At 48.2% G+C, this 18,576-nt stretch overlaps 1 protein-coding gene across 2 annotated transcripts in view; it reads right to left on the bottom strand.

Moving 5' to 3' along the window:
* Positions 1–18,576, bottom strand: part of ACBD3 (acyl-CoA binding domain containing 3) — a 126,328-nt gene that overhangs the window by 22,588 nt on the left and 85,164 nt on the right. For both annotated transcript variants that reach the window (XM_029593056.1, XM_029593055.1), the window contains exons 4-6: positions 13,839–13,997; positions 4,867–5,041; positions 18–213 (exon numbers count right to left, since the gene is read on the bottom strand). In XM_029593056.1, coding sequence (XP_029448916.1) covers positions 18–213; positions 4,867–5,041; positions 13,839–13,997 — 530 coding nt within the window. The remainder of the gene's footprint in view (positions 1–17; positions 214–4,866; positions 5,042–13,838; positions 13,998–18,576) is intronic.

The raw sequence follows: 18,576 nt of genomic DNA, 5'->3' as shown, positions 1-18,576 counted from the left end.
ATCTTTTCCAAGGTTACCTTTTGGTCCATTTTCTAGAGCTTCTTCTAAAGCATCGTTTTCTAGTTCTTTTTCAGGGCTGTCTGGGTGTGGGTAAGTCTGTCCATTGACTGTGGGGTGTTCCCCTGTCACACCTGCATGAACTTTGGAGGCTGTAGTCACAGGCACTCCTGTTGCTGCTGCTATGGCTGCTTCCTGCTGTTTCTGTAAAGCTGCCTACAAATCAAAGACAAATATAGCCTTAAAACATCACAAAACAGCTGGCATTTTTACAAGCCTAAAAGACATTTATATGTGTGACCCAAATGTAGCTGTAAGCCTTAAGTGCCAAAAAAAAACCCCAATCCTGACTAATAGAGCAATGGTTTTCAAATCAAGTCCACAAGCACTCCAAAACAGGTCTGGTTCTCAGAATATACATACTGAATATTTATGATATTTACATGCCCTGTAAAAGTTGTTATTTGCATATTTTTTGCTACCCTAATAAGCAGCTTAGTCTGGGGTACTTTATTTTATTTTAACATTTAGTTATTGCTTTACTGATTAAAAATCATCCAAAGCCATACTTGAGGACTGACTTGGGGGAACCAGCACAATGGAGGAGCCAGCCCAGTGGCTGCGTTATGGACTACTAGACAGAAGATGGGTTCAATTCCCAGGCTCTATTTCTGCTCCTTGGGCTCGCCAGGAGTTGGGATGCCACAGAGGAAGCATTTACTGCCCCAAGGGAGAGAGAATTTCAGCCATAGTCTGAGAGTGGCATCTGCTGGCACACCAAGATCTAGAGAGCACTGATCTTCAGCCTCTAGCCAAGGATGGGCTGGGTGAAGAGTTCTGAAACAGAGGGGGGAATTCCTGGGTAAACTGAACTGGGCATCCCCTGGTGGGCCGACTAGTCACATGGTTTGCTCAGCATCCCGGCCAGTAGTCAAAGAAAAGAGGAGGGGCTGCTGTGGCCCGAAGAATGAAGCGGTGAGGCCGCGGTGTAGCCCATCCCACTGCGGCTAGAAGAGAGGCATGTGGGGCCGCAACAGAACCCACCCATCACAGCCTGAAGAATGAGCAACAATGCGACAGTGAAACTCATCCCACCGTAACTGGAAGACTTGCGGGGCCGCAATGGAGTGCACCCATTGCGGCCCAAAGAATGGAGCGGTGGGGTCACAACGGAGCTATCCTCTTTCAAGGAATACTGTAGCACCACTAGTATGGCCTCCCCCTCCAGCAGTAAGGAGGAGCTTGGCCATCCAACAGTGACCTAAGACATGGCCAGAAGAAAGGGGGAGCTGAGAGCTTGAATTTGTTTGTATGAGAGACCCTGTGTGTGTGAATATATATGAGAGACAGCCTGCATGTGCATGAGAGCAAGCCTGAGTGTGTATGAAAGACCCTTTGCATGTGTGTGAGAAAGATCCTGCGTGTGTATGTGAGAGCTGCATGTGTACGAGTGCCCACATGTGAAAGAGCTTGCATGAGTATGAGTGAGAGCCTTCACATGTGTGAGACTGCATGTGCACGAGTGCGCACGAGAGAGACTGCGTGTGAGTTAAGTGTATTTATTTATTTATTTATTTAAAGAATTTATATACCGGGGTTCCTGTATAGTATACATATCACCCCGGTTTACAAGGAACCAAAACTATCGCTAAGGAACCGTAACTATCGCTTCATTTAGCGGTTTACATTAAACATTTAAACTACAAACCTTAAAACTTTTAAAGTTTTAAGTGTATGAGAGACAGAGCCTGTGTATGTGACAGCATATACATGAGAGCGCCTGTGTGTGTAACAGCATGTGTGTGTTGAGGGGAGCAAGAGAGCGGATAAAGTTTGTATGCCCCCCCCCCCCCCCCCCCCGCCAATTCACAACAATCTCTGGGTGACCTGAAATCAAAATATTCCAGGTATGGAGAGCTGGAGATTTTTTTAATCCCATTTTGAATTTGTAGGTGTTATTTCATGTGTTTGCTGTTTTGAAATATTTGGTGTTTGGGAAATACAAGAAAAAAATTTATGAGAGTTTAATTATTCAGTGTTCATCAATTGTTTTGAAATACTGTTTGATGTTTTGTGAGGAATGATGATTTTTCTGTTTTTCCATTGTTGCACTACATACAGTCGGGCTTGTTTTGGTTTCCAGAGCATCTGTGTGAGCAAGAGAGAAGGAGTGAGCCAATGAGCACTTGTGTGAGCAAGAGGACTATTTAAGCCGGTGGGCATGTGTGAGAGCAAGAATGAGTGAGCCAGTGAGCCAGTAAATGACCAAGAGTGAGTCACTGAATGTTTGCGTGAACAAGTGATTACTGAACATTCAGAATCCAAGCCATCAGGTTGAGGGGTGGAAGATTTAGATGGAACTGATTTCCTTCCTCTTGAACTAACAAGGCTGGGTCTGTCCCCAAATGAATCTGAGGACCACTGGAAAGCTGTACGAGATGTGCAAACTAAGTCTGGGCCACACTGGAGCTATGAGGATTAGCAGAGACTAATCCTTTAGTACCTTTTGCACTGTTCTAGCTATTAGTGGAATCGGTGAAAACATACATAAGAACTGCATTCCAGAGCTAAGACGTGGTGTCCCGCCTGGATAGAGTATGCATCATGAATAGATTCACAGCAGCCAAGTACCACAAGCAAGCTCGACAGATTCTCTTCAGTTTGGGATCCCTACTTGGCCTGGAGACACTCAGCTTCAACCTAATGACACATGACCCAAGACAACTTCAGATTTTAGGGTATTAGGGGTTTCCTTCAAATAGGATGGTAATTTAGGGGTCATTATTTGTTGAATAATTAGCAGTGAACCTATTGTAACTTTTTTTCTTTTTCTCTCTCGTTTTCGGCAGCAGGGGGAGGGACATTAACAACAAATACAATTTTACTTATTCCCAATATACATTGAAAGCCAAATTATGTTTTGCGACAATTTTAATGTTTGTTACCTTGAACAATAAAAATTGGAAATTGGAAAAGAACTGCATTCCAATGGAGCAGGAAAGCTTCCTGATCTAACCTGAGTTTGCTGGGTAGAACTGAGCAAATTTTCTCCAGCTTTCTGTTCTGTCCCAACATGAATACATCAACCATTGGGAGACCCTGCAAGTCGAATAGTGTGCCTGCTGCTGATTGTTGCAAAGACCACTCATGTGAACAGAAGATGGCTGAGATGGTCTAGTGTGCTGCAGATCTCTGGAAGTCAGGTGGCTTACACCACCACTTGATGTTCACATGCCCATTCGCATATCCGTATTCCTTCTTGGCAGAGAAGCCATGACCCTGTGCCGCCCCTGTTTGTTCACATAAAACATGGCCACTTGATTGTCAGTCTGAATAAAAATGCTCTTCTCCTGAAGATGATGCATGAAGTCAACAAGAGCATATCCAATTGCTCTCCATTCCAACAGACTGATTTGACAATGTTTTTCTACAGGAGATTTAAGTTCCATGGATTTGAAATGGTCTGATGTGGGAGCCCTAATCTTTCATGAAGGTGTCCATTACTAAGGTTATTTAATGAGGGCAGACAAAATAGAGCTCATTTCTAGACATGGGGGTTCAGCCATCTGGGCAATTCCAGTTTCATGTTCCTTGAGATCCGTACTTTGATTGTCAAGGGCTGAGTTAGCTGGTCCCATTGATAGCAGAGACCCCACTGCAAATGGGTTAACAGAATTACAAGAATGGACGCCACCATATGACCCAAAACCACCAAGATTTGTCTGGCTGTCATGTGATACAAGTTCAACAGTTTGCGAATGAGTGATCTCAGAATGTGTGCTTGTTCTAATGGAAGAAAGGCTCTCTCCTGCAGTGAAACCATCCAAGCTCCACTAAACTGTATTCTCTGGGTCAGCACCAAGTTCAAAAATCACCACAAATCCCAACATCTATAAAATCTTAATTTTTGTAGGGAGATTAACACACCCTCTTGGCAGCTGGCTGTGACTAACCAGACATCCAGGTACGGGAAGACTTGGATTCTCTGGCATCATAAGTGTGCTACTACAGCCTGGAACTTAGTGAAGAGCCGGAGTACTTTGTATTGATAATGGGAAGATAATGAAAATGGGAGGAGTAGATGAATACATAGGCATACGCATCCTTGAACTCGAGTGCACACATCCTATCCCCTTTCTGGATGAAGGGAAGAATCATGTGAAGGGAATTAATTTTGAATTTCTCCCTGAAAAGATGATTGTTCAGGCTTTTCAGATCCAGAATGGACCTCAATCCCCCATATTTTTTGGAGAGAGGAATTACCAGGAGTAGAAACCCTGTCCATGTTGGAATGAAGGAACAAACTATTGCTCATTATTGAAGAAGTGATCCCGCCTCCAGACAGAGTTGTAAAGTGAAACATCTGGATTGAAAACTGAACAATGAGAAAAAGATAGTAACAGGGAGAAACACAGATAGTAATCAGATTCCATGATATCAAGAACCTAGCAACCTTTGGTTATTTTTCACCATTCCTTCAGGAAGGCCTGGATTCTCTCCACTATAGAGGGCAGCTGATGAACTTGCAGAGAGAGCAAAAACTATGTCCAGGTTTGGGCTGGATCTGCTATGTTGCTTTAAGTACTGATGCTGCAGGGAGGGATTATTTCTATGGCTTATTCAGAGGATGAGTCACAGAGGTACTATATCAAAAAAAGTAACAAGATCTGGTGTACATGGTACTATGCTGAATAAATAATACTGTGAAGAATAAATCAACTGCATGTCTGATTATATATGAAGAGATAAATTGTGAGAGGTGAAAGTGTTTCATTCAGTGCGATGTGACCCCCGTTCAGATAAAAATACATATTATATCTGTCACCTTTACCTCCTAATCACAAGGAGAGTATGACATGTCCTGTGTACCTGCTGCTGTGCCAGCTGCACTTGGTAGAGCTGCTGCATGTACTGCTGGTAGTGCTGCTCCTGCAGCTGCCGGATGAGTATCTGCTGCTGCTCCATGTTACCTGGGTACTGCTGGGCAGCATACTGCTGGAACTGCACTGCAGTCTGGGAGTTCAATGCTGCCATGATCTGTTGCCTGAGCAGGGCAAAAAAAAAAACAACATAAACCCACACATTCAGAAAACTGCATCATGCCAAATGTTAATGCAAGAGATGTTTTCTAAACATATGAATTCTTATATATGCCAGCTTTTCACAAGAGATCTAGGAGGAAGATGCTGCAATATGCCTGACAGTAACAGATAATGTGTCACCGTACCACAGGGATGGAAGCATTGCAGAAAGCTACTGAGCTGTTTGCACAACAAAGCTTGGAGCATTTCTCTGAGGACAAGTTGGATGGTAGTCCTCATTTATCGGTGACATCATCAGATAGAGCACCAATGCAGAAAAACTGTCAGTTGCTAGAACTTTGACTAGTCACACTGAGCATGCCCAGCAGTCCCTATACCACACATCTACATGGGGTCCCTTCTCCAGTCTTTTTCCGTAGAGCTGTAAACATTGCAGGGTGAGTGGGCTCACTTTGGCTGTTTTTTTTGTCCTTGTGCAAGACTTAGTTTTTCTTGTTTTGTTTTTTTTTTTATCGTTGTTTCATCTCGGTGCCTTCCTGTAGTGTCACTATAGTCAGGGTTTTCAGCGTTTCAGATAAGTTTCCTTTTGCGGTCAATTCCCTCCGTGGCAGAGGTGCCCCAGTGACCAGTTATCAACGCCCACCACCATCACTTTCGACATTGCGGTCCTTTTGTTTCATTCAGTCATGGCCAGTTCTGGTTTCCACTGATGCTCCCAATGCCAGAGGACCATGTCTATCACTGATCCTCATGAGGTCTGTATCCTCTGCATGGGGGCATCGCATAGCGTCCGGGGTTGCCACTTACGCACCCAAATGACCCCAAAGGAACATCTGTTTCGACTCAAGATGGATCAGCTCTTCGGGTTGAAGTCCAAGCCATCATTGATAGACCTTGGAGCCACACCAATGGACACCACACAATCAGCAGGACTAACAGTACCATCAGTGGATAGGGGCACCGGAGACTGACTGTCAGATATCCTCCAGGCCGAGGATGCCGGGATCATAGTCTTTGGCCTCGGCACTGGGGAAGGACCAGGCCAAGCATCGAGAGATGCCGAAGAAGCATCAGCATTGGTCCTCGTCGATGCCCAGTGCCGGGTACAGGAATGCACCAGCTTTTGCTGTGATGCCCCCAAAGTGACCCCGTGGTGAGGAGGGCCCATCCTCTATCAGTGTCAGGGGTCTGCAACTGTCTCTACCTCTCAGGTCTGTAGATGATCTGGCCACCCCTCCTCCTTCCCAATCGGCGTTGGTATCAGCAACATCTGAGGAGGAGCTGGAGCGTTGCGTACAGTTGGCAGTGGATTGGGCACTGCAGGCCATTGGGCCTGTGGCACAGACAGCACCGGAGCCTGTGCTGCCCATCCATCCTATCACTACTGGAGAAGCTTAACTTGCTCATCAGTGTATTACCAACCCAGCTGGTGCCGATTCCCAGGACAGCTCTGGTGCCCAGCAGGACACTGAGGCCTCCCCCTACCGATACGGTGGTGGTTGCTGGTTCCTCCTCAGAGGAAGCTCCACTGAAACAGGCAAGGCCTGTAGTCTCCCATCCAGTTCTACCAGTGCCTGTACCTCTGGACAAAGGCCCAGCACTTAGGGCCCCATCCTCTGTGCATACAGTGAGGATGAGGGTCTCTGACCCCTGGGGGGATGATCCAACTGAGTCCTCCTCCAAGGACTCTGATGGTCTCCCATCAGACCCTTCTCCTCCAGATGAGCAAAGGAAGGCCCCACCTGAGGATATTCGCAGGGCTTGCGAGGGTGATGGTGGAGGCCATACCTTTCAACTTTTGACAGAAGAGGATGCCATGAACAAAATGCTTGAGATCCTCCAGTTCGTGGAGCCTCTCTAAGGAAATTGTGGCATTCCCAGTACAAAATATACTTAAGGAGTTTCTGCTGAAGATATGGACACCCCCCCCCCAACAGTGCCTCCCATTAATAAGGCAATGGATGGGGTCTACTTCATCCAGAAGGCTGCTGGATTCGATAAGTGTCAGTTGCCTCACCAGTAAGTGGTGGTTGAACCTGTCCTCAAGAGGGCCAAGCACTCTCAGACCCATTCCTCAGCACCCTTGGGGAAGAACCACAGAGCGATGGATGCTCTTGGGAGGAAGGCGTTCCAGGGCACCATGCTTATTTCCTGCATTGCTGCCTTACAGCTGTACATGAGCCAGTACTTGTGGGACATCTGGAAGCAGGTGGTGGCTGAGCAGCTGCCTCAAAAGCAGTAAGACGCCTTCACGACACTGGTGCACAAGGATTGGGAGTGCAGGAAACACAAGATCCATGCGACCTACGATGTTTTTGAGACAGCATCAAGAGTCTGAAGCAGGAATCAGCACCTACAGAATGGCATGGCTGCAGGCCTTGGATCTCTGACCAGAGGTACAGTAACGACTCACTGATGTGCTATGCATTGGAGATAATCTCTTCAGAGACAGGGTGAGGGATGCTGTGGCCCAACTTCAGGACCACCATGAAACCCTCCATCAACTCTCCACCAGTACTCCAGGCCTATCCTCCTGATCCAGGAGGCAATCGAGACCAGGGCCAAGGAAGTACTATCCTCTGCCTCGTCACTCCCGTCAACAACATCAGGGCTCCCATGGGCATCCCAAGCAGCAGAGAGCTCCCAAGCCCCAGCCGGCTCTTCAGTCAACTACTGGGAGGGGTTTTGACTGGGCCACAGGGAGTGTAAGCCAGTCGCCTATACCTGGAACGATGGACCATCCAGTCGGGGGCAGGCTGCAGTTCTTTGCAAACCAGTAGCCCAGTGTAACCTCAGAACAGTGTGTTCTGTTCATTGTCTGTCAGGGGTATCAACTGAATCTATTGGGTGTCCCAACAAATTGCCCTCAGTGCCCATACTGGGGACCAGTAGCACATCAGGACATACTACTAACTGAGCTCTCCTCCCTCTTAATTGCCAGAGTGGTCAAGCTCATACCACCAGAGCAAAGAGGAGGGGGATTTTACTCCAGGAACTTCCTGATTCCAAGGAGAACAGGATTACTCCATCCAATCCTAGACTTAAAAGGCCTTGAACAAGTTTCTAAAAAAAAAAAAAAAAAAAAAGAAAAGAAAAGAAAAGGAGAACAATTCAAGACGATTTCCCTGGGCACCTTGATCCCTCTTTTGCAAAAAAGGGGTCTGGCTAAGCTCCCTCGACCTAAAGGACGCATACACATATCGAGATCTTCCCCGGTCACATGAAGTATCTCCGATTTATGGTGGGAAAACAGCACTTTCAGTACTGGATGTTGCCATTCAGGCTCATGTCCACCCCATGGGTCTTCACAAAATGCTTGTCCATGGTGGCAGCACACCTTCGCAGACTGGGAGTGCATTGCTTCCCGTACCTGGATGATAGGCTGGTCAAGAGTACGTCTCAGGCAGAGGCTGTCAGATCCATGCACTTAACCATTTGGGTGATGGAATCACTAGGGTTCATTCTCAACCACCCAAAGTCCCATCTCAGCCCATCACCTCAATTGGACTTCATAGGAGCCCTGCTAGACACGACTAAGGCCAAGGCCTTTCTGATTTGCCAGAGGGCCATTGCCTTGGCAGCCACTGTAGCAGAGATTCAACAAAGACAGCTGGTTTCAGCCCAGCACATGTTAAAGCTGTTGGGCCATATGGCCGCAACAGTCCATGTCCCTCCCTTGTCACGTTTACAAATGTGCAGAGAACCCAGTGGACCCAGAGGTCACAGTGGCATCAGGCCACCCAGAGCCTTTAGCATTGCATCCGATTAACCCTGTGTCTCTCTGGGACTCATTATCCTGGTGGCGGGAACTTTCCAATCTGGAGCAGGGGATTTCCTTTTGGAGTCTCCCTACTCAAATTATGCTAACCAGGGATGCATCTTCCTTAGGGTGGGGAGCTCATGAAGATAGGCTTGGTATCCCATGGCCTGTGGTCCATTCAGGAACGCTGTCAAATCCACTTCCTGGAGCTTTGGTCGATCAGGTACACACTATGAGCTTTCAGAGATTGGCTGTCCAACAAAGTTGTCCTGATCCAGACCAACAACCAGATAGCCATGTGGTATGTCAACAAGCAGGGAGGCACAGAATCATAACTCCTGTGTCAGAAAGCAGTCCAGATCTAGTTGTGGGCTCTGTCCCACGGTATGGTGATCAGGACCATATTGGCCAGGATGGAGAACATGGTAGCGGACAGGCCAAGTTGAGCCTTCAGACCCCACGACTGGTCCCTGGACCAGGGGATAGCGAATCAGATATTTCATCTCTGGGGGAGCCCAGACGTATATCTATTGTGTCCCCCTGCAATAAGAAGGTGCCTCTGTTCTGCTCCCTGTACAGGTCAGACAGCAAACCAGCCTTGAACACTCTTTGCCCATCGCTCGGGCAAGGGTCTTCTGTATGTATATCCTCTGATTCCCTTAGAAGTGAAGACGCTCTTGAAGCTTCGCAAAGACAGAGGGACTATGATCCTCATAGCCCCTCATTGGCAGAGACAGGTCTGGTTTCCACTCTTATGGGAGTTGTCCATCTGGAAACTAGACAATCTGGGGACTTCCCCTGTTCTCATCATGCAAGATCAGGGCAGGCTGTGGCATCCCAACTTCCAGGTCCAGTCGCTCACAGCCTGGATGTTGAGAGGTTAGTTCTGCAACCACTCAATCTTTCAAAGGGTATTGTCTCGGGTCCTGGCGGCTTCTAGACAAAGCCTTCCACTAGAAAGGCCAATGGTCTTTCATGGAGGAGGTCTTCCGTGTGAGCAGCAGACCCTAGACTCGTTCTCCTGCCCCACACAAAAACTGCTTGATTACCTGCTACATCTATCAGAGGCTGGCTTAAAAGCAAAACCAACTCCGTTAGAGTTCATCTTGGTGCAACTGGCACATATCACCATGGTGTAAGATGGTACACCCATCTCTGTACAGCCTATAGTTGTATGTTTCACGCGGGGCCTGCTTCAATTGAAGCCTCCCCTAAAGCCTCCCGCTGTGTCTTGGGACCTCAACGTAGTTTTAGCTCAGCCGATGAAAGCTCCATTTGAGTCACTGCACACCTGTGCCCTGAAGTACCTGACCTGGAAGGTGGCGTTCACTTCAGTGAACAGGGTCAGCAAGCTCCAGGCCTTAGTTACTTATCCACCTTATACTAAGCGGGAGGCCTTAGGGGAGGCTTCAACTGAAGCAGGCCCCACGTGAAACATACAACTATAGGCTGTACAGAGATGGGTGTACCAATGAGAGACCAAAGGAAATAGGCTGCCAAAGCTGAGGTCCTCACCAAATAGCAGCTTACCCTTAAAGGGAAGGTTACACAGCTGTGACTTAGACGAAAGGTCTGCTGACCAGTTGCGCAGCCACAACAGCAGTCTTGCTGCCACCACTGAAACCATGCCACGAGCTGTGGTCCGAACGAAATCATAAAAGGCATCAGCCACATTAGCGACCCCTGCCTCAAGATGGGCCGCCTGGACCGGGGACAGCATCCCGGTGGCAGATTGTTCCTGCAGCCTCTGGATCCAACACAAACAGGCTCGCTGCATCAGACTGGCACAGACCACCGCTCAGAGCCCCAGGGCAGACACCTCAAAAGCCTGCTTGAGCTGCACCTCCAATTTCCGATCCTGAACTTCCTTCAGAGCGGTGGTGGTGCTGGCGACCGGAATTGTGGTCTTCTTGGTGACCGCAGACACTGCGGCATCCACCTTCGGGACCTTGAAGAAATCCAAATGTTCCTGCAACAAGGGATAAAGCTTCGACATTGCTCTTCCCACTTTCAAGCCGGAGTCCGGACTCCTACTCACGGCTGATCAGGTTCTGGATCTTCTTAGGAATGGGGAAGCGCTGGGGGGTCTCCGCAGTCCATCCAACACCAGATTAACCCCTTCATTATCCGAATCCTCCAGGGAGAGCTTAACCCACAATTCCTCCCAACACCTGGGGGATAAGCGGGTGCAGCTCCTCCCTCTTGAAGAGGCGGATCACCCGCGGGTCATCGCCATCCCCTTCCAGGCCCTCAAAGGCACCCTGATCTTCTTTAGGTTCCTCTGGGTGCCCCTCATCCGGGTCCACAGCCAGATCTCCCACCAGAGATAAAAGCCCTTCACCCTGAGGGTCATCCAATTCCTCAGAATCTGAGTCCCGTCGCACTGGGCAGGTTCCCTGAGACTGGCCCTGCGAGCCCGCTGGGCTATCCTTAAATTGTTGCTTTTCCACCTCCCGAGCTAGGAAGGCCTCGTGAAACAAGAGGACAAACTCAGGCGGAAACCCTTCTGGGTCCCTCCCAGGGCCCTTCCGGACTGCTGGGGCCCAAACCCACCGGCCCCTCCAGCCAAGGGAGAAAGAGGGAGGGAATCCCCAGAGCCCCGGGGAAAGAACCCCTTTACCCAGATCCCCTTCTATGGGGGCAGAACCGTGACCCTGCAGCCCCTCCCGCCCCTGATGTTGCTGCGGACTGCGAGGCTCTCCGAGATTTAGAGTGCTTGGAAGAAGCTCCCTCCCCACCTGCTGCACAAACCGTGCAGAGGAAAAGGGAATTAAGAGAGGCGGACCTCACTCCACAGGCCCGGCAGGCCTCCACAAGCGACAAGCCTAAAAAACAGTACGGCCCGGCTAAAATCGCAGAGGAGGGGCACACCACGCGGCCGCCGCCGGCTCAGACGCAAGACAGCGCACTGCCGCTGAAATATTCCACTGGTGCAGAAGTACCGCCACCGCGGGACAAACGCACGCGCGATCACCCCGGCAGAAAAAACCACTAAGGAGGCACTCCCCCCCCAGCTGGGGACTCCCTCTTAATACCACCGGCGCCGATTCTCCCTTCCTTGCACGGCACTATGCCTCCAGGGCCAACCCTCAGGGATCCTACCTGACAGGCTGCTCAGACACTAAATCTGAGCTGCCACTGCTGAGCCTCACAAAACTTTTTTTTTTTTTTTTTTTTTTTTTTTTTTTTTTTAAAGACACAGCCAAAATTCAGCACAGGCAAAGGCAAAATAATTAACAGGGGGATCACTTTCCTGAATCTCAACTGGTCAGGCAGATGGGCTTCAGGACCCACTGAGGGAACCAGTCCCCTGGCTGTCAGTAGTCCCGGGGTCGCAGGCTAAAACCTGGCAGGGGTATCCAAGGGTGTCCGGCGGGAGCAGAAGGCCTCCAAAAATCCTAATCAGTCAGGACTACAGGTTTAGCAGCTCTACCATCTGCTGGAGGTAGAGAAATACTGAGGGACTGCAGGTGGCACCCTCGTATATGTGGCAGTGCTCAGAGTTTTATTCTCTACCTCCACCTGCTGGTAGGGATGAATAAAACCCACTTGTCTGGACTGATCTGGGTATGTTCAGGAACTTTTTCTTTTGATAGGGTGAGTGTTGCTGTGCCAAACAGACACCATCCATTTGGCTAGCAGATTGCATCGCCTTCTGTTATGCCCAGGCAGGACTGCATCTTGGGGGTCATGTCAAGGCTCATTCTGTCACAGCCATGGCAGAATCTGTGGCCCACTTGCTAGCAGTTCCCACGTGGAGTTCTCTCCACACGTTCACATCCCATTGCTTTCTGGATAGGGATGGCCGACATGACAGTAGGTTTGGCCAGTCTGTCCTTTGGAACCTGTTTGAGGGATAGAACCCAACTCTCCCACCTAAGGCCCACTGTTTGAGTTCAGGCTGTCTCCCCCTCAGTTGCCAACAGCATTGGTGTTTTTGTGCCCATTGGCACCTGGTTAGATGTCAGTTTGTCTCCTTTTTGTATTGAGGAGCGGCCTTGTAGCTAGGGATTCATCCATGTGTGAGGACTACCATTCTACTCATCCTCTGAGAAAGCAGAGTTGCTTACCTGTAACTGATGTTCTCCAAGGACAGCAGAATGTTAGTCCTCATAAAACCCGCCTGCCACTCTGCGAAGTTTTCTCTTTTTTTTTTTTAATCGTAATTCTATGTTACAAGACTGAAGAGGAACCCCGCATGGCTGCATGGTATAGGAAATGCTGTGCATGCTCAGGGTACCTAGTCAAAGGTCTAGAAACTCTGACATAGGTTTTCTGCATCGGGGCTCCATCTGATGTCATCATCCATGTGTGAGGTTACCTGTTATAGGTAAGCAACTCTGTTTTTCATATAAGCCCTGAACTGTGTGTCCTAATTCTCCAGCCCAATGCAAGGAACCAAAAGAGCAGAGGGTTACAATGTAGCTCTAACTTACTCTTCACATCACCATTTACTCATGGTGCCCCAGAAGCCCATGCACACCCAGCATAAGTAAACGGCATCTGGTGCACACACTTTCAGACTGGAAGACAGAAAATGTCTTAAAAACATCCTTTTGTTCAGTTTTTTATTTCATTCCCCTTGCAATACTAGTTTAAAGTTTGTGTAAGTGCCTTGTACCACTACCAACATATAGTAGTTGAGAGCTGTTGTGCCAACCCCCTAAAGAACCCAACACTGGCATCACTTATATACACATGAACTGCTAAAGAGGACTCAGGAAAGGGGTTTTAAGAAGATGTGATGGGACCATAATACCAAAGGTTTAAACCCTCCATTCCGAAAGAGCGAGCACATAATACAAATAAAAAAAAAAAAAAAGGCCAGAAAGACAGACCTGAAAAAAGCAAGAGCCAATAAAGTTGATATTTAGTTCTATCACCATTCAGAACAAGAATTGTTCAGAGTAACCAAACATCTGCTTACTTTCTCCATAAATTAATTTCCAGTTTTAACAAAAATATGAAAAATAAAGACTAATCTTGCAGGTTTCCTCAGGTCTTTTTCCTTAGATAGAAGATACTGAGTTAATAATTACTTCTGCTGTTCCATGCGTAACCTCTCTTCCTCTATCCGCCTCCTCTCCTCCTCTTCTCGCCTCAGTCTTTCCTCCTCTTCCCGCCGATGTTTCTCTTCCTCCTCCTTCAAACGTTCACGCTCCTCCTCTTCCCGACGTCTCCGTTCTTCCTCTTCTCTCCTTAAAAAAAAAACAGAACAGAACATAAGAGGGGGAAGGGGACGCAGCCATACGCAAGGTTGGAGGGGGATTTTATTTGGGCAAATGCTAACAACTTCTGCAGGCTGCTTGCATTGCCTTCCACACAATAAGCCTAAAGATTTTCTCTAAGCTCCATTTTATTCAGAATGGGAGGCAACTCTTCACTGAACGGGTCAGGATTTTCCTGGGCAGAACTGTATGGTCACAGTCTTCCCAAATTAATATTTGCACTAGCCACCCAAGCACACTGGGCCAAACATCGATAATTTACATAAGAAATCTTAAGATGTCTGATCTCTAGCGTCTCTTGATTTAGCAGAAGCAGCCTCTTATAATCAAGTTCCTGTTACAAACTCTGAATGTGGGAACAATCTATGGCAGAAGCCAAATCATTTTTCTAGCAAACTGATATTTAGCTGGCCGTTCTACCTGGAATAAAGAATGAAAATAGTTTGAGGTGACATTGTACAGTAGAGTACCAATAAAATATGTTCTGCTATTTTATTCTGTTACCACCTAGTGCCTTGCACTTGAGAAACAAATTTATCTACTGACCCACTCTGCCCTCATATGCTGGCAAGTGCCCCTCACTCATTCCCAGGGTGGACTCATCAACTCTTCCCTGTGTACATGTGCTGTACAATACACCCAGTACATTAAGACTACATCAAGTCCACAGCTAGTTTAACTGAGGGATCCTCTACATCACACCCCGAAAAGGGCCTCCAATTGAAAGAGATCAACTTTACTCACCATTGTTGGATTTGAAAACTACGAGATCAATATTCAATGGTGGTAAATTAGCCGGTTACATTTAACCAGCTAACTTTAGTTGAGATATTCAGTGGAACCTAACTGGATAAGTTTCCTGCTGAATATCCTCAGCTAAAGTTATTCTAGGTAGCTTTGCCAGTCGCTAGGCTTTTGAATATTGTTAAAAATCCTAGCATGCTGACGGTATGCTGGCCCCTCGCCCCTCCCTTAATACTAAGTGTTGGCCAAATCTCCACCTCAGGAACCCCCAAAAGTGGCCTGCTGAGCTGAATACGAAATGCCATTTTGTTGACAGCTCCCAACACATTAGTATTTATGTGCTTCACTCTGGGTAGAGCCACCAATCATTGGTCCCTTTCCCTGATAGCCAGTGAAAAGGAGCAACCCCTGTTCAGAACAGAATAACTAAACTGGCTAACATTTAACAGCCTGAAGGTAGCCCTACACTGGAACCAACGATCAAGTCTTTCCACCCAGAGTGAAGTGAATGCATTAATTCTATGTTGTAAGCAGCCCAGAGCTTTTGTTAAAATTAGGCAATTTAGAACTGTAAGTAAAGAAAATAAATAAAAGCACGGTGAAATGAAACACTTAAGCAAATTTGCTGTTCCTAAGAGGCATTTTTCCCTTTTTGCAGTTTCTCACAGGTGCTATAAAACAATGAACAAAAATGGCATTTGCAGCAAAGAATTTAGAGGTAGAAAGCCAAGATGTTCTCCACCAAATTTTATAAATCAATCATGCAATTGCATACAAACATAAAATCATCTTTTCCAGACTCATGCTTCAAAGGAAAAACAAAACAAAAACAACCCCTCAGATCGGCTCATTGTGCTGCAGGTAAACAGTTCAAGCATGGACAGCTAACCTGCTAACATTTTCCCTGGGTATCTGGTAAACAAACGTGTAACAGTGTCACTGGATATTTAGATTCTCTACTGCTATGCACAATACCTTTGCCACTGATTGTCCTTGTAAAACCGGCATCCTCTATTCTCAACCAGCAGGTATGGCGCGGCTCCCAGTGTCCCACTGCCCCAGTTGTGCTTTTCTTCTCCCTTTTTCCTGCCCCCGCTGCCCAATGGGAAGCCTCCCCCCTTCCCGCCAGTGGGAGTAGGAAATAGAGAGGAAGCCTCCGAGTGGCCGGTGGGGCTGGAAGAAGGGGAATTGTGTAGCCCGGGGGTTGGTGATTTGAGGGGGCTGGGAGGAGTGGCAGTGTCCAGGCGGCAAAGAAGCCCGACCTTGCCAAAGCAAGGCCACCACAGGAGCCCATCCCCGTGGCAGCAAAAAAGAAGGCCCGGCGTAAAGCCAGGGCAGAACTGGAGCCCATCCCTGCAGCAAAGGAAGAAGTGTGGCAGTGAGGCCTGGTGCATGCATGTGAGAATGGGAGCCTGGGTGCCAGCATGCGTTTCTGTGAGAGAGAGAGAGAGACTGATCAGGAAGATGACTGGTGTGTGAGAGACAGGAAGAGGACTGTGAGGACAGAGCTTCAGCAGCCACTGCTGCTTCTGGTGAGTGCTTTTGGCCTGCAAGGGAAAGGAGTAGGAGAGTTGCTGGAGAGGGTAAATAAAGGTGGCTTTTTAAATGTATTTTTCTTGATTGACTTCCATTTTAATTATTGGGTATTATGTAATGTGTTTTGAAATATTTAATTGGTGTTTGGAGAATTTTAAAATAATTTTCATGAGTTTTTAATTGTTGGATGTTATTCTGTTCATCAGCTGTTTTAAATCATTTATTAGTATAGTTTTACAATTATTTCTGAGTGGGGCTCTATATCAGCTTAGCTTGTTCTGTTTTCCTAATAGGAGGTGTATTAGTGTTTAGGGCCTGGTTTAATAGTTGTATTTCTTAGATAAGGTTGTTACTGTTTGAGTGTGTTCCATAATGCAGGTGTAACTTTGAGTGGGTTAGTTTGTGTGCATTATTGCAAATCCTGAGAGTCTGTTAGGTGCTATATTTCTCTTTCCATTTCTCCAGGTTCGCACTGCATGCAGAGTGGCTTTTTTGCTTTTCCATTCCAGTTTCTGTCTCCATATTTATAATTTGTGGTTTTTCTGTACTTGGTGAAAGTCAGTTCTGGGTGTGTGACTGAGGTGAGGTATTTTACTAGCATTCAGGCATTTGTATCAATCTTATTTGTTGTGTTTTCTCAATAGGACATGCAATAGAGGAAAATTAGTTTCTTACCTGATAATTTTCGTTCCTGTAGTACCAAGGATCAGTCCAGGACACCTGGGTTGTGACTCCGCACCAGTAGATGGAGACAGACTAAAACTTGTGGGCGGAGCATATATGCCCCTGTGCCAGTCACAGCCCCTCAGTCATACGTAATGTCAAAGTAGAACACAACCAGAGAACTAAACTAGCTAGAAACCGCTAATAGAACGGGGAAAACACCCCTCCTGGAAACAGACTCTCCAACCAAGAGAGTTAAACAAGCGGAACAGAAGAATTCAAAACAAAGAGCGGACTCTCCATTACTTCAGCGCAGCACTGCGGGCGGGATCCTGGACTGATCCTTGGTACTACAGGAACGAAAATTATCAGGTAAGAAACTAATTTTCCTTTCCCTGTACGTACCAGGATCAGTCCAGGACACCTGGGATGTACCAGAGCTAAATTACCGAGGGTGGGAAGCAGAGAGTCCCGCTCGGAGTACCCTCTCTCCAACTCCTCCGGGATCGGTAGCCCGGACATCCCCCGAACTGCCTGATAAAGGTATACAACGACTTCCAGGTAGCCGCCCTGCAAATCTCTTGAGGCAATACCGGAGAAGCCTCCGCTCAAGGTGCCGCCTGCGCCTCCGGCCCACGGGAAGCGGTTTTCCCCGCACCCAGTACGCCGAAGCAATGGCCTCCTTAAGCCACCGCTGAAGCAATGGCCTCCTTAAGCCACCGGGCGATCGTTGTGCGAGACGCTGCGGCCCCTTACTTAGGACCAGAGAACAGGACAAACAGATGATCTGTGACCCGAAACGGATTACTGACCTCCAGATATCGGAGGAGGGACCTCCGCACGTCAAGCGTCCGCAATTCTCTCGCTTCTGGAACAGAGAACTCCCCGGCCGCCAAAGCGGGCAGGTCCACCGATTGAATCATACGACAAGACGACCCCACTTTCGGTAGGAAGGAAGGAACTGTGCGCAAAGAAACTCCGGAATCGGAAATACGCAAAAAGGGGTTCACTACAGGACCGGGCCTGCAACTCGGAAACCCGCCGCGCCGAGGCAATCGCTACCAAGAACGCCGTCTGAAGAGTGAGATCCTTAAGAGTCGCGCGTTTCAAAACTCAATATGCGCCGTGCATAGGGAGGAGAGAACCCAGATGAGGTTCCAAGCCGGACAAGAACCCAGTTGAGGTCCCAAGCCGGACAAGGAAGACGCAAGGGAGGACGAAGGCGTTTGGCACCCCGGAGGAAGCGAGCAAAAGTCCGGGTGGAGCGCTAGGGACGCACCACGGACCGTACCCCGCAAACAACCGAGCGCTGCCACTTGCACCCTGCAAACAACCGAGCGCTGCCACTTGAACCCGAAGGAACTGCACGCCAGGCCCTTTGGCCAGACCAGCCTGGAGGAACGCCAGAATGTCGGAGACGGAAGCCGAAGTGGGGACCACCCCACGCTGCACGCACCAGTCCTCAAAGACCACCCAGACACGGACATATGCCAGACGGGGCCCTGATGGAGCAGGCCCGCCATACCGTGAAACTGAAGGGGCGCCGCTACCGCCAGCTGGACGAGGTCTGCAAACCACGGCCGGCGCGGCCACTCCGGTGCCACCA

Source organism: Rhinatrema bivittatum, chromosome 3 (genome assembly GCF_901001135.1).
Source record: "Rhinatrema bivittatum chromosome 3, aRhiBiv1.1, whole genome shotgun sequence".
In the NCBI taxonomy this organism is placed as follows: Eukaryota; Metazoa; Chordata; class Amphibia; order Gymnophiona; family Rhinatrematidae; genus Rhinatrema; species Rhinatrema bivittatum.
The sequence above is the reverse complement of the archived record's forward strand: the minus strand, read 5'-3'. Positions and strand labels throughout refer to the sequence as shown.